The sequence below is a fragment of the Patagioenas fasciata genome, chromosome 3 (assembly GCF_037038585.1).
Source record: "Patagioenas fasciata isolate bPatFas1 chromosome 3, bPatFas1.hap1, whole genome shotgun sequence".
Classification (NCBI taxonomy): domain Eukaryota; kingdom Metazoa; phylum Chordata; class Aves; order Columbiformes; family Columbidae; genus Patagioenas; species Patagioenas fasciata.
Window position 1 is genome coordinate 28,981,620 of NC_092522.1, and position 15,384 is coordinate 28,997,003.

General features: G+C 46.4%; 1 protein-coding gene across 1 annotated transcript in view; it reads right to left on the bottom strand.

The window, feature by feature from the left end:
• Window positions 1–333: 333 nt before the first annotated feature.
• The window catches only part of VASH2 (vasohibin 2), a 38,116-nt gene continuing 23,065 nt past the window's right edge, over window positions 334–15,384 (bottom strand). Inside the window, exons 5-7 of the mRNA XM_065835580.2 lie at window positions 10,855–11,236; window positions 8,858–8,973; window positions 334–2,843 (exon numbers count right to left, since the gene is read on the bottom strand). Coding sequence (XP_065691652.1) covers window positions 2,774–2,843; window positions 8,858–8,973; window positions 10,855–11,236 — 568 coding nt within the window. The 3' untranslated portion in view covers window positions 334–2,773. The remainder of the gene's footprint in view (window positions 2,844–8,857; window positions 8,974–10,854; window positions 11,237–15,384) is intronic.

Sequence of the window (15,384 nt, forward strand, 5' to 3'; positions counted from 1 at the left end):
CTGAGTTACTACTGAAAGAAAAACACAGAAGCTGCTTGACATGATGCAGTTGTCGGTGCTGCCTGTTCAGGGGTGTTCATTGTTTCATGACAGTGTGGTTTCAGGGTTTAGAGACTTGTTTCAGTCTTTGTGTAACCCATTAATCGTTAGCTGTAGGGCTGTATGTTCAGTTATTTCTCTGTAGAATAATAAATGAGGTAGGTATTTAACAACCATTTAAAAAACCTGCTTTAGTTTAATCCCATTTGTCCTGTGTCTTGATTCTAGAAACAACTTTGATCTTTTCTGGAATAGAAACCTGGACAGGACCAAACAAACCCCAACTCTAAGTCATTAAAAAAAAAGACTATCATGATATTTTATTGAAGTTTCATGCTGTGCATAAACATACAAGTGATTTTAAAAAAAAGTCATGCATGTTTTCTACACTATTTGACCACTTTGCAGTAAGTTAGAAGAACAGTCACTAGAACCACACTTGAGACAAATGCCATCATAAGTTTCAAGATAATATTTCAGCAGAACTTCAAAACAAGAACCAAAAGCAATTTTCCAAACACCTCTACAGCATTGAAAAGTTTCAGTATAAAGTTAGAGGTTAAGAGAAAATAACTCAAATTGTGCTGGACAACAGTAAAAAACTGTATACCAACCACCCTTACTTGAGCTGAAGTAAACCATGGTTTCATAGAAAAAAAACTTGCAATGCATCAGATAACCTTGTGCTATAAGATACAGCTGATCAAAGTAGTTTTTTCACATTATTTTACCCATGAGAAATCTAAGGAATATATGAAAAGAAAATGTTTAAGTTACAGGACACAGAGCAGCGCAAAGCTCAAAACAAACATGGTGGCTGGTGTCAAATTACACAAGTATTTCTACCAAAAAAAAAAAGAGTATTTCCCTCTCATTGAAAAGAATTCCTATTGTGAACACAGGAATGGAAAAATTTACAGGAAGAGAGATAGGAAATGCTTCCCTGTAATTGATATGGTAATCTTCTATACAGTTGAAAAGCCGCCTTTTTGGGCCTTCTGAAATCTATTTAGCAGAAAGTCCTTCATTGCTTGTCTAAGGTTGCTGAGTCTCACCCTTGTCTTCCTGTCCCAGGTAGGTGAGATTCATTGACTTTTTCTGAGCAATCAGGTCTGTATAGAATCAATCATCTCCTCCTGTATTCATTCAATTGCTGGCTGAAGTAATTGTTCCAGGAACTTAAGTCATTCTGTTTGAGCAAGCATTATTGTCACTAACAATGTTCTGTCTTCAGCAAAATCCCAAAAAAAGTGCATGCCCAGGAAGGGAGATATACAAGGCCCATGGCAGTGTCATCTGTAACCACAGCACAAAGGGTAGAGGCTGGACTTATACAATAATCCAGTTTCTATTTAGGCACCTAATGAAATATTTTCAGGAATGCAGCACTTGAATGCTTCCAGAGAGCTTCACTAATGCAAAGGGCGGACCCCAATGAAAATCATACCATGTCACTTGAGAATGCTGCTGTCCATCACAGGTCCTTAGCTAAGTCCTAGAACAGAAGGACTGAGTAGGGAGGAAGCAAACAAGCTTGATTTTCAGCTATTTCAGACATACAATTTAATTTATTGCTGAAGTTGTTCCAGTAAGAGCTTCCTTTTTAGGTCTGACTAAGCAGTTGTTACTACAACCCGTATAGGAAAAACTCCCTACAGCAGCATGGCAGAAGGTTAACTTAACTTCAGCCTGCAATGTCTGATCTTAATATAAGATGTCAAGGCATCACTGAGACTGCTCAGCCCTCGAAGCCAAGCCACACACTAACATTGAAAGTAAAGCATATAGACTCGGGTTATCAAGTCTGACATTTCTTCCATTATTCCAGGAACATATATGAGAAACAAACTGACTAACAGGTGAACACTTGTCTCTACAAAACAGCAATCTCTACATTTTGTGCTTCAGCAGTGTAGTCCAGAAAGACTAAAAGCTTTCAATAAAGTATAAAAAAATTATGAAAGTTTAAAAATTCATCATTCATCAATTATCATTTTAAAAAAGCCTCGTATCTTGCCTAATAAATTGTCAGTGTTTAAGAATACACTTGCATATTACTATTACTTATCATCTTTCAGCAACATGCACAAGATTAATAATACAGGTGTGGCAGTAAAACATTCAGTGCCATTTTAATACTACCAGAAATGCTGGGAAACAGTACAAATCAGTCACAAAACAAATATACTGACAGTTTTGCATATCTATTAAGTTTAGTGAGGTAATGATGATACTTTAAAAACTCACGCCACTTCTGCACTGCTTGTTTTTATTGCTGAATTAAATATTAATGCTGAATTTTTTTTTTCTAACTGCACTGCACCGCACCCCAGCACATCTTAACACATAAGAATATGATTTCTTTGTTATCCCAATGCTACTACCCAGCACAAATTCAATTAATACTTGTACAGGGAAGTTATATTTGAAGAAATTCACACCACTGGAGTCACCTGCTACATGATAGAGGGAAGAAAAAAATCTTCTAGTCTGATAAACATAATTTTAGGTTCTCTTCACTGATGCCTTTTCTACAAATTGACAGAAAATAAATACTTCCACTAAAAGAACTCCCCCCTCGTATTTTCTAGGTAAAACATTTATTAAAGAGTCCATAGGTTAATAAATAGTCCCATTCCTTCTTCCTTCCAGCGGAGTGCAGGTAAAGTGCAGCGGGAAGCACCAGGGAAGCCCTTTGTCCTTCGAATGGCTCTGTCAGATGCGAATGGCTCTGTCAGATGCGGAGCTGGTAGCCCACCTCGTTAAGCGTAGCCAGGTCTCCTTTCTTGTCCACCACCGCTGGCCTGTGAGCAAAGGAGGGAAGAGGGCGCTGCTCACCAGCAATCCCACACTGCCGTGCCGGAGTGCCAAGAGCCTTTGTCAGCTCAGGAGTGGTTTACTTCAAAATAGGACCAAGTAGATCTAATTTTGTCATCATAAGCGTGATCTAGCGTGATGAGGTACTCACAAGGGTTGCCTTTGAAGCCAACCACCAGCAAAGAACAAGTCGTCCCATCCTGGGGTCTGTGATCTGAGCCTGGGAGCGCTCCTCTCCTTCTGATTTGAGAAAGGGGCTAAATGAGTAGCTAAGACTAGATACATCCCGTGATCTGCCCCAGAGCTGGACTCCGGCTCTTAGAATAAAGTACTAATTGCTGAAGGCAAAGAGGCAGGGTCTCTCGACCACAGCCTGGTGTCTCTCTGAACCTGCACTTTTGGCTACATCTGTGTGAAGGGCTGGAGCCCACCAAGCAGAAAACACAAGATGAACTCTCTTCAGTCTCCAGGCATCTTATATTCTGATACAGTCACAGAATCACATAATAGTTTGGGTTGGAAGGGACCTTCAACACTCATCTAGTCCTACCCCCTGCAATGAGCAGGGACACCTTCAACTAGATCAGGTTGCATGGAGCCCCATCCAGCCTGGCCTGGAATGTCTCCAGGGATGGGGCATCTACCACCTCTCCGGGCAACCTGGGCCAGTGTTTTACCACCTTCAGCGTAAAAATATTTTCTTTATGTCTAGTCTGAATCTCCACTCTTTTACTTTAAAGCCATTAACCCTTGTCCTGTTGCAACAGGCCCTGCTAAAAAGTCTGTCCCCATCTTTCTTACAGGTTCCTTTAAGTACTGAAAGGCTGAAATAAGGTCTCTCCAGAGCCTTCTCATCTCCAGGCTGAACAACCCCAACTCTCTCAGCCTGTCCTCCCAGCAGAGCTGTTCCAGCCCTCTGATCATTTCTGTGGCCTCCTCTGGCCCCTCTCCAACAGGTCCATGTCTTTCCTGTGCTGAGGGTCCCAGAGCTGGACACAGAACTCCAAGTGGGGTCTCACCAGAGCAGAGCAGTGGGGCAGAATCACCTCCCTCAATCTGCTGGCCACGCTCCTTTCGGTGCAGCTGCAGATACAATTGGCCTTCTGGGCTGCAAGCACACATTGCTGTTCATGTCCAGTCTTTCATCTACCAGTACCCCCAAGTCCTTCTCCGCAGGGCTGCTCTCAATCCCTCCGTCCCCCAGCCTGTATTGATACCAGGTGTTGCCCCAAATTATCACACATATACTTAAATGACCTGACAGCATATGTGTATCAACAACCTGAAGCAAATGAAACCTTGAGGATGAGCAATCAGTCTTTCCCTATTTAGCAAGCAATGGAAAAGCTCCTGCAGCAAAGCTGTCTAACTGAAACAATCCCAGTGATTTATAGTCTATGGCAGTGCCTAATCTGAGAGCTCATTCCCGATTCTTAGCTATTTGCACCTTAAGCCATGTTTGCTTTTCTAAATAAAAACATTGTCTAACATACACCGTTCTTTTAGCAGATGCTATGGCATGTCTGCTTCCCTGCAAAAGTTCAGCTGAGGCCCGAGCAGTACAATGTGAAGCTGGCAATGGCTCCAGCACTTTCCTACAGCTCCTCAGACCTGCTTTCCAGCACTTGCACGCACTTACTCTTTGCTCGCTGGGTGGCAGATGTGAGATACTAGTATGGACAACTGATGCTCTTCTGCCTAGTCACACATTGAATGCAACCTGTTTTTTTGCCACTTATCCAAGCACCTCTGTTAATAACCCCATCGTCCTCTTTGCAATACTGCCCTGCACCCTGGCTCATGTTTGTCTCTGTTTGTAAGTACTTCAACTAAAGTGAAGGAGTCTTCAGTGCTCTCTTGTAGGAAGGGGTCGCACTTGAACAAGTCATTGTGAGATACTTTGGATTTCTCTCACTTTATTCCTTCAGAGCAGATGGGTTTCAAATAGCCAGAAAAGAACTTAAGAGCTGCATCCCTCTGAGTCAGAGACCAGCAAGAGATGCACTGTATGTTCCAGAGTGTCCTTCCTTCCTCTCTTCCTCCAATTTAGGGATCCTGTTTCCTTCTCACCTTCTTCTCCCTCTTTCCTTTCCTTCTTTTAATTAAAGCCAGAATATAGCTTTAATTAAAGCACCCCTGGATGGTTGTACCTCCTCTGATTATCCAAATAGATGGGGAGTCACTGCACATCAATGGCAACATGTCCATTTCCAGTCCGTAACAATTCTCTAGCTTGTAGCTATAAGCAGACTGTACTCCATATGGTTTATCTTCAGCATTTTAGGAAAAGGCACGGATTTGTTGTAGTAGAGGCACTGCAGCTCCTATTCTCCTTGGATGGCAAATGACTCTACATCAAACATCTCCTCTGAAGCAAAGGACCTCTGCTGGACTGGCCCATCAGATCACATCCAGGAGAGGTTTAGATTGGATATTAGGAAACAATTCTTCACAGAAAAGGTTATCAGGAACTGGAACAGACTGCCTAGGGAAGTGGTGGAGTCACCAGCCCTGGAGGTGTTTAAAAGACATTTAGACGAGGTTCTTAGTGACATGGTTTAGTGATGGAGTTAGATTATGGTTGGACTCAATGATCCTGAGGGTCTCGTCCAAACAAAATTATTGTATGATCTCCAGTCTGGAGTGCCCTGATGATGAGCACATGAATAAACTCTGCATAGCTGCTGAGTACACAGTATTCATGAGTTGTCTGCACTGGATCTGCCTGATTTTGCACATCCTAATATAATATAACCCTAATATAATCCTGCCCCCTTGCACATTCTCATATAATGGACTAACAGAATTTCCCTTTCAACAGCTAAATTAGGCCAGAAGCACACAAGGCCAATGTTGCTATGACACTCACAGAGCACGCGTGTGTTAAACCTCACTATGAAATTATAAGGAAATAGCTCTGGTGAACTGACATTTAGAAGCAGAGATTGCTTCAGGCTGCCACATGACACTCCCTTCCAAACTCACATCAACCCTCCCAAGCCCCTCCGGCTCCAGGCACTTCTGCTGCGGATGAAGCACTGCGCTGCCTGTTCCAGTGCTGCGGCTTACAATTTTTGGCACCCTCCTGGTTTGGCACTTCAGAGAACACACATATAGTCACAGTAAAGTTTTAGACTTACCAGATTCACACCATCCTACATCCTCTTTATTCGTCCTGTCTGCTGGCCACCCTTATCAGATCACACCAGCATACAGACTGTTACACAGCTCAGTTAATGAGCTGCCAATGACAGCACACCAGTCTCCTCAACAGGCACCTACTGCTTATTGCATTGCCACCCGTGTCCTGCAACATCCCTGGCCTGTCTCATGGCTGTATTTCCAGACTAAAATGTTATAATGGGCTTGCTGGTGGCCACCACCAGCATCTACCTAACAAACTATTAATAATAAGGAACCAGGATGAGAAGTTAAAGGGTTGAAGCTGTAAAATCTACTTCTGTCCTTAAGGACCACTTCAGCCTTTGTCTTTCAGAAACAATCAGCAAAGACATTCCTGTTCACCATTCCAGTTCACATATTTTTCACTGGGAGATTTCTCCCAGCAGGCCCATATAATTTTATTGTTGACAAAACCCAGGCTGTAATAACAGCTTGTCATCAGCAGGTGAAGCCTCTCGAATGTGTTATTCAGCCCCTGTCAGCTCACACTACAGCAAAACACTTCTCTCCCCCTCCCCTGCAAGCTCTAAAAAGCTGTAATTACAGCATGTGAGTAAGATCCACAAAGAAACAAAACACTCTGTTGATAAGAATAGCCATTCTTTAGCCAGGATTTCAGGCTGAAGCTTAGCAAGCCTGAAAGTCTTTCCTCTTCTGTGTGTAACACAAAGGCCTCTCACTGCAACTGGGTTCTCAGAGATCCATCAAAATGTGCAAAAAAATTCCAGATTTCCCCTCTTGCATTTCTCACCCCATGTCAACCACTGTTACCTGCTGGTTATGTGTCATTCAGCTCATCCCTGATGAGGGGATGCCATTCCCCCTTCAGATCTCAGAGACTTCCTATCGCAGAAACCAGCAGACCTCGATTTTGGAAATGAAAGGGTTTTACCACCTGCAGGGAACTCCCTGCAGCAGCACATTCCTCTGCAGCATCACTCCCGCTGGGGCAAAAGGCACAGTTGGCCTTCGAGCCACAGGTGCCACTGCACAGAAGCATCATTTTAACATCAGGAACCAAGTTCTTCCCTCTGGCATCACTTTTCTAACAGAGAGCAGCCTCTTGGGTCTGCTCAAGGGCTCTGGACCTGCCAAAAGCTCCTTCACTCCACTCTTCCTTCCAGGTGTACAGGCCAGGCTTGTGAGGACTCTGCAGGACCCGCCGGGCTGTCACGCAGCCACGAAGCACATGCTGCAAGTGCTGCCACTCGCGCTGAGACACTGCAACACCTTCTGCCAAGGCAGAGATGGAGATCTCGGGTGTGGAGTCTGCTTGCAGTCTCCTGTTCTCCACATCATGCCACAGCTGGGTCCCAGATCTTGAATCACAGTGACCCAGAGTTTATTTTAGAATAACACATAATTTGATCTAGACACAGAGCAACACAGCAGGACCACCGAGCAGGTCACAGGTGCTGAAGCCACTTCAAGGCCACCAGTACTTCACTTGTTTTTCTGTCCTGGAAAAGCAAAGCTGCCACGGAGGAACCAGCCACTGCAGAGCAGCCAGGAGCCCAGCAGCTCTCTCTGGAAACCAGCCCAACTGGTGAGTTTCTGAGCCCAGTGAGGCTCACTCTTCTCTCCAGACATACATGATCCACTCCAGCAACTGCAGGAGCACTATGAGAAACCCCAAGATTAAACCATCCCTCAAAGTGAATCTAGGAGGTGAAGAAGCCTGGAGTAGCCAAGCCCATAAAACTATAATTAACCACGCATTAAACAAGGAGCTCTCAGTGATGACGCCCAAAGTACAGCATCATGGACTGAGTGTGAATTCACGTGTAAAAATAAAAGCCTGCTGTGAAATCATCTGCTGCTAAAGTACCTTAAAGTTATCTTTAGAAGGTCAGTCTAATGTCTTTGTTAGCTGCTTAAAAATAAATAAATAAGTGCTGAGACAGTAGTCTGGGAGCCTATTTAAAAAGCGATGATCATAAATATGTGACTAATCTGGGTTACGTATAGGCTTTCACAGTTGTCAGCTTCCTGGCATGAAGCCGTACAGCTAAAACTCAACTCTTCCACATCTAAGGTATGGGAATATGAATTGCCAGTGACTGTAAAAGGCCACTTGGAGCTCAGTTTTATCCATTTAGAGGTATTGCATGCAGATAGTCCATCCTTCCCCGCACAGAAAAACTATTAGCTATGACATACAAGGGAAGTGGTCTGGGTTTTTTTTTTAAGCTGATTAAAAATCAAAGTATACGATGCAAGTGATGTTTCCTCTTCGGCAAGAAAAGAAAAGGTTCACTTTTTCGCCATCCCTGTAAGCTGGACAGTCCTCAGTGAAAACCACTCCATTAGAACAGTTCCATACAAAGGCTCATCACAGAGAATCCAATTTCTGTCTCAGCAGGGCATCCCACCGCTACAGGCAGATACATCCTCCCATTTTCAATACCTATGTCTGAACACCCTTAAAGGTGATCAAACCACTTTTCCTCCTGTACAGTTTCCTCCCCTCCCCCCAGGCTAGGTTCATTTCTCAAAAAAAATGGACTGTATAAAGACTGAGAAAAAGCTAAACCCAGCCTTCCACTTTCACAGTCACCCAACACCCCATAGAAATAAGCCAAGCAAAGGTCATCATGGCCGCTAAGGATGCTGCACGGAGGTGCCACCAGGCAGCAGTACACACAGCAACACCAGGACATCAGCGGTACAGGTGGCTTCTGGAGCCTCGTAGGCAATCAAGACACCTGGTGCAGTTCTTCTTTTAATATATATGCACATATAGAAGTTTTGTACAGTAAAGTAGTACGTCATCACCCTCAACTTCTGAGCCACCAGTGATGGCAGCAGGAATACTCACGATTTGTCCCTTTTGCATGCACGTCTCTGAGGGCTGGCTTGCCTTCGGCGAGGGGACAACGACTTACCCCGTGATCTGTCTTTCATTGGAGAATGGGCACTTGAGGGTTTCAGAATCTGTGAAAGATGGGGGAGGGAAGGAGAAGGCGTTCAATAAAGGCAATGATTCACTGAAAATAAAAAATAAAACTAAAGGGCCTCATACAGCAGCGGGGATGGCACACAAAGAGCCTTCAGTCCCTCAGGGCTTATTCAAACCCTACCCAGGTTAAGAGGAACCCAAAGCTGTTATCATGTGATAGCTGTTCAGGGCCCCCTGCAAAAATTAATTGGTTTCACTAACTCAGTTCCCAGATAAATACTGAATAAAACAACTCATCCACAGCCTTCTTCTGAGCTGGCAACAGCAAGGGATAAGAAAAACAGCTTCGAGCCTCAGCTGGAGGAAACTCACACAGCCAAATCACCCTCTCCAGCTTTCTTCTCTGCAAACAGAGGTGATCGCCTCCCAGACTGCCACTGAGCTCTGTGTGACAGTGGGACTTTTCAGTAGGTCTCCTGTCCATTTGCACACTTGCCTGCCTCTTGCCAGCCCTCCAACCTCAGAAGTCCATCAGCACAACACTCACACTCTTGGCTGTTTTTAAAACCTGATCCTCCAAAGGTCAGCCCACACACAACAGAAGCCCTCTGAACCAAGTGGCTCAAATTCTGAATTAACTCAAGGGCACAGTCAGATGTGGGGCCTCCAGCCTCCCAGGGTTCGGGGCTGTGCTCCTGGCCTTGAGGCACTTAAAAGGACTAGACCCAATGTCACAGCTCAGCACACACACAGAGCTGGTCTCTCTACCAAAAGCAAGTACTAAGTTCAGTAAGTCATTCACCCACATGGACTTCTTCAACTAGAGCCTGCATCAGCTGTTCGTTCTCTAGATGGCATTAAAAGTGCATGAATAGAGGAGACGAGGGAAAAAATGCTTCACTACATCTCTAATCAAGCACATGTGCTCAAGATGACCATATGGTACAAGCTGGCCCTCAAAACTCCTTGGTAGGGCAGGTGAAGTGGCAGCAGGACATAAGGGCTACGATGCCACTGGCGACAAGGTCAGGGCAAAGGGGCAGGTGCCTCAGCCAAAAAGGCACGTGGTTGCTACGTAGGAGGCATTCCTCAGCAGGGCAGCGGCTGGGAACCCAGAATAACTTGGACACGATGCCGCATGCCTCTCCACGAGAGCCAGCCCCATACTTAGCAACACACCTGCTCTGCTCCCGCTGCCAGCAGCAGGCTGGAAAGGCACCAAATCTCCTTCCACCGTGACCACAAGCAGCTCCTCGCCCACACCAGCCCCTGAGGCACGGTCAGGGACACCCCTCATCCCCAAGGGTAGCCAAACCCTCCAGCCCCCTGGCAGCCTGCCCTGTCTGCCCGTCATTTCCCCCTGGGCTCTCCAGTCCAACCAGCCAGCAGGGAAGCACCAGCCTGTCAGGGATTTGCTTTCCTCACCCTTCCTGTGTAACCCACTTTGTGATTTACCTGAGGATGGTGGGCATCGGGTGGCACAGGGCAAGCAACTGCTGGCACAGCTGTCCCATGTCACCCTTTGCAGCTCAGGTGCAAAGAGCAGAGATACCTATTGCAACCAGGGCACCCACCCCCACCAGCTGCAGCGCCAGGTGCACTACTTCTTCCCAGCCACCTTCTTCTGGCATCGGTGAGAAAAGCAAACTGGTTAACATCTCCTTGATGACCAGGGATGAGTACAGGTTCAAGTGTTTCCCTGGCTGAAGGGCAGATCTTTGAACCAAAAAATAGCTACAAGGGCTTGAAAACACACCAAATCCCTAAGGGAGAACGACCGAGACAGGTGTAATCACACTCCCAGCCCACCCCACACCTCTCAGGCTGGGGTCAGTCTGCCAACACGGAGCAAGACCAATCTCTGCAGGACAGGACAAGTCAAACCTGCCTCTGAGTTCGCCAGCACACAGACCTACCTTCATCCTCATGTCCCTGGCAAACTTCTCCAGCTCCTTCCTGACTTCTGTGCGCATCATTTTGGATACATTGAGGACCAGCTGTTTCCACTCAATGGGCTGAAAACTGTGTGGCTCGTGTGGGACATATAATCCGATTTTTACTTTTTTGACTGAATGCAAGTACTTCTTATAGGAGTCTTCAAAATCAAAGATGAGGTCGCTCAAAGTTCGGTAGGTTAAAGGCTTGTCCATCAGATCTGATCGTCTGCTCATGCCCAGCGAGCCATAGCGGCCGTTGCAGTAAATCCCGAGCACCACGTGATGAAAATAGTTCCCTGAGAAGTGGGTTTTAAAGCTGATGGGGAATCGTTCAACGGAGGGCTGCCCGTTCGTTAAGTATCTGGTGTGCACTGCATCAAGGCAACAACAGCACTGGGAAAGGAGCACGCACAAATACATATATAAGTCATCTTTAGCAAGTTTTTTTAACTGCCAGACACCTTCTGGCAAACACAAATTGATTCTTCCCGTGCCTCAGAAATAGTCAATGCTGCCAAAGCCTATTTCACTGCTTGGAGAATAAGATGGAATGGTTCAGGCAGGGAAGGGCCTGATGCTTAACTATGCTTGGGGAGAAGGAAAAAAAACACAATACTGTTCAAGTGAGCATGCCAGGAGAGAGACCATTAAACCCAAATCTATGGGAATTCTCCCATTCGATACCAACATCGAGTTCCCCGTGTTCCCAGTGTTTCCCTCTTTTTCATGCTGGAGCTTTGTATAACTCAAGTTATTGATCTTCATTTTCTCACATCTTCAAAACAGTACAAAAAAATCTAATTTATTCCTGTCTGGGGTGAGAGTCTGCCTTTCCATTTGTAAACCGGCCCTCAGCATGGCCACTCCTCAGACAATAATGTTTTTGCATGTTACCCTTGTAATGCATTGCTGAGGTTAACAAAATAAAGCTCCCAGGAGGATAATTAATTAGATAAGCAAAGAGACATGGCCAGGAACAAATGCTTTTAAAAAGCAAATGTGTCCTCTGAATCACTGGCTGGCCATTTCAAACACACCACATGCAGAGGCCGGGGCCAAGCTCCACAGCAGCATAGTAGGTAATCTCAGAGGAGAACTATGTGCAGGTCCAGGCTGATTCCTTGGGAGGCTGCTGGCCTGTGTCAGGGGGAGAAGAGACTGAGATTCCCTCACGCAAGTGGGTTTGCGTCAGCACCTACGTCGCACGTGGTTCCCTGCTGCTAATCCCCAGACAGCTGACAGCCTGCCTGGCTCCATGTGGTGACACCTGCCCCGAGGCCTCCTGGTCCTCAGGACAGCGGCCACCCTTTCCCTCTGCAGCTGTGACCCCCACCCACTCGCGGGGAATGCATGAGGGATGACCAGAAAAGGCTGCAGTGAGATGCTCCAACCTGGGGCTGCTGCACCCAGAGGCACCTGCTGTAACCTCAGAGCCACCCGCAGAGGCAGACACGGCCAAGGCAGCATCAGGGCAGCTTGAAGAATGGAAGAGCAGGGTCAGGCCCCACTGGAGCTGCGGGGATCGGCTCAGACCAGGGTCCTGCTCTGGGAATCTCCAGAATTCCCTTCTCCTCCCACCCTCCACCCAAAAAGGAGGCCTTGAACAGCAGCGAAACAAGAGCCACCACGTAGCTGAGATGCCCAGGGATGTTACTGCGGCTGGCCTTCCTCCCCTGTCTGCGTAGCACGGCTGCCCGACAGCTGCTGGGAAACGGAGAACACAGAAAACCTTTGTACCTATACAGTAAAACACAATTTGAGCTCAGTTCTGGTTCTGCCCACTCTGACACTCCAACTCACCTCCAGTGCAACTCCCTGGGATGCTGACCCCCTGCCTGCGCTCCGCATTTCACATCTTCTCTCTACAGGGATGTGTGTAAAGCACCCAGCAGCTCTCATGTGTCTCTAAAGCATTTTTTCAAGGAGATATTTCACCTGTTTGCCACTTGTTGAATTTCAAATTTTCAGACTTTTGCCCTCCAAGTGAACAAGGGAACTCACTACCAAGTGACATGGGACCTGCCCAGAATCTGAGGTCGACAGCAAGGAGTTAAACCTCTGTAAGGAGTTAAACCTCTGCACAAAAAAATGCAAGAAAAACACATTGGCAAAAATATTTCGGAACAGCCACAGGGAAGCTTTTCAGTTCAACCTCATGTGTTCAGTACTAGATGTCATCAGCTTTAGCAGCCTGGAGAAAATGTATTAGAGGGTATAGGAATGGACAACACCACAGGCCCAGCTCCCGGTGCACTTCAGCATCTGCACAACAGCGAATCTGGACAAGCACGCAAAGCAGAGAGAAGACCTCCCCACCACACACAAAACCCCTCGCCTGGCCCAGGCTGCGCACACCCACCTCTGCCCCACCACCGCCAAATACAAACACCCTGCAGCAACCGTCAAAGCTCACCCTGACATCAGCTAAACTGACACGGAACAGAAACAGCTCTCTTGTCTTCGGTGGTCTCGCTGGATCACTCTTGCATGAGGACTAGCTTACCCACGAAAAAAACCTGCACCATTGGCAGAATTAAAGATTACAAATACACTGCAAAGTCAGAATGGGGCCCAGCGCCGTTATATCAACTGGAAAACTCAGCCCACAGTCACCTCATTTAAAAGGTCACCTTGCTCCAGGCCTTAAAAGGAGCATCCTATGTACATCAAAGCCATGTTCCAGTGATTTGTGCCCTCCAGACAGATTCTTGCAGAAGCCCATTGTATTTATCATTCTGTATAACTGAAAAGCAGGATCTTTTATTAACACCTACGAAGCTTTCAAACATTGCCACTATTTTTCCCCCTCATTATGAAAGGGTTTTCTCTCTGCTCCCTGAGTGCCTTCCTATTAAGTCTACACAAAGGTTTGGTGGCCACCTGCCACACATACACGCTTCTGGCATGAGGTCTCAGAGAAGTTGTAATTTAATCTCATTAAATACTAGGCAGGAATAAAAGAATCTTTTGAGGACAAAATTACCCACCATCAAGCAACCCAGCAACAACCACTGTGGAAATTAACCTTTAGATACAGGTTGCCTCTGCTGAGTGACTCATTAATGAGAGCCTCCACCCGAGATGAAATACACAGCAAACGGGCTGGAAAGGCACATCAGATCTTCCCCTCTGTCCATGCATCATTATTATTTCTTTTCCTTTTGCTCTGCCCAAGGAGAGCTGTATTGTGGCAAACAAAAGGCAATGACACAGCAATGCCACAGCTGTAATCACACTTTTGAGCTGGGACTGTAACCACAGGATGTGGAGTCAGGGAGTAAATTAATGTGCCACAATACAGAAGCAGCACAGAGCAGGAGAGGGCAAAAGCAGGTGTAACAAAAGCTCGGTGGCTTCCTGATCCCAGGTCTTCGTGTAAATCAAAGCAGCAGAAAAACAGTACTGAGGGATGCTGATCTCCTTGGAGATCCCATGAGATGGACACAGTCTGGAGCACAAGTCTGATGAGGAGCGGCTGAGGGAACCGAGGCTGTTCAGCCTGCAGAAAAGGAGGCTGAGGGGAGACCTTATTGCTGTCTACAACTACCTGAAAGGAGGTTGTAGCATGGAGGGGGTTGGTCTCTTCTGCCAAGTAGCAAGTGACAGGACAAGAGGAAATGGCCTCAAGTTGTGCCAGGGGAGGTTTAGATTGGATATTAGGAAAAATTTCTTAATGGAAAGGGTTGTCAGACATTGGAACAGGCTGCCCAGGGAAGTGGTGGCGTCACCATCCCTGGAGGCATTTAAAAGGTGCATAGATGAGGTTCTTAGGGACTTGTTTTAGTGACAGTGTTAGTTTAATGGTTGGGCTCCAGGATCTTAAAGGTCTTTTCCAACCAAACTGATTCTATGATTCTAATCTGGCTGTCCACCTCTTGCCCCAACATTCTCCTTCCTCCTCCACACCCAGGAAATGCACAAGGACAATACCTGGAGGCCCACCAGGGTCTCAAAGGAATGGCTTGGTGCAGCAAGTCCCCATCCCTCCAAGACTCCCAAAACCTGCTCACCCTGATTCATCTCTTCTACAGCCTCATCCTAGTTATTCAAAAATCAATGTCATTCTCCCCACATGGACACTAATGACAGCCAGGGCTGCATGTATTAGGCAACTGACGAATTCTGCTCATGTACCCCAGGAGGCTGATTTTGAAAGAGACAGGTTGGGGTCAAAAGGGAGAAAAAAGAAGAACTAGGCCCAAAATATAGAACCTGCTTTGCAGGTGACAAGCCATGGGAGTAAACCAGTCTTGCTCAATTAACAAGTGGGCTTTCTTGAGCACACCAGTACTGGTAGCAGCCTGTAGAAAGGGTGAGATTTCCCATGCCAACACACAGCTCCTACAGATCTGCAAGTCAACACAAACACATCATCTCCTGAACCACAGGTGCTTGTGCTTCCCACACTCCCATCACCCGCATGACCCAGGCTCATGCACAACCTAGCACGGGTACTTGGGAGACACTGGGATCCCAGACTCAAACACAAGCAACACTTGGGACACAAAA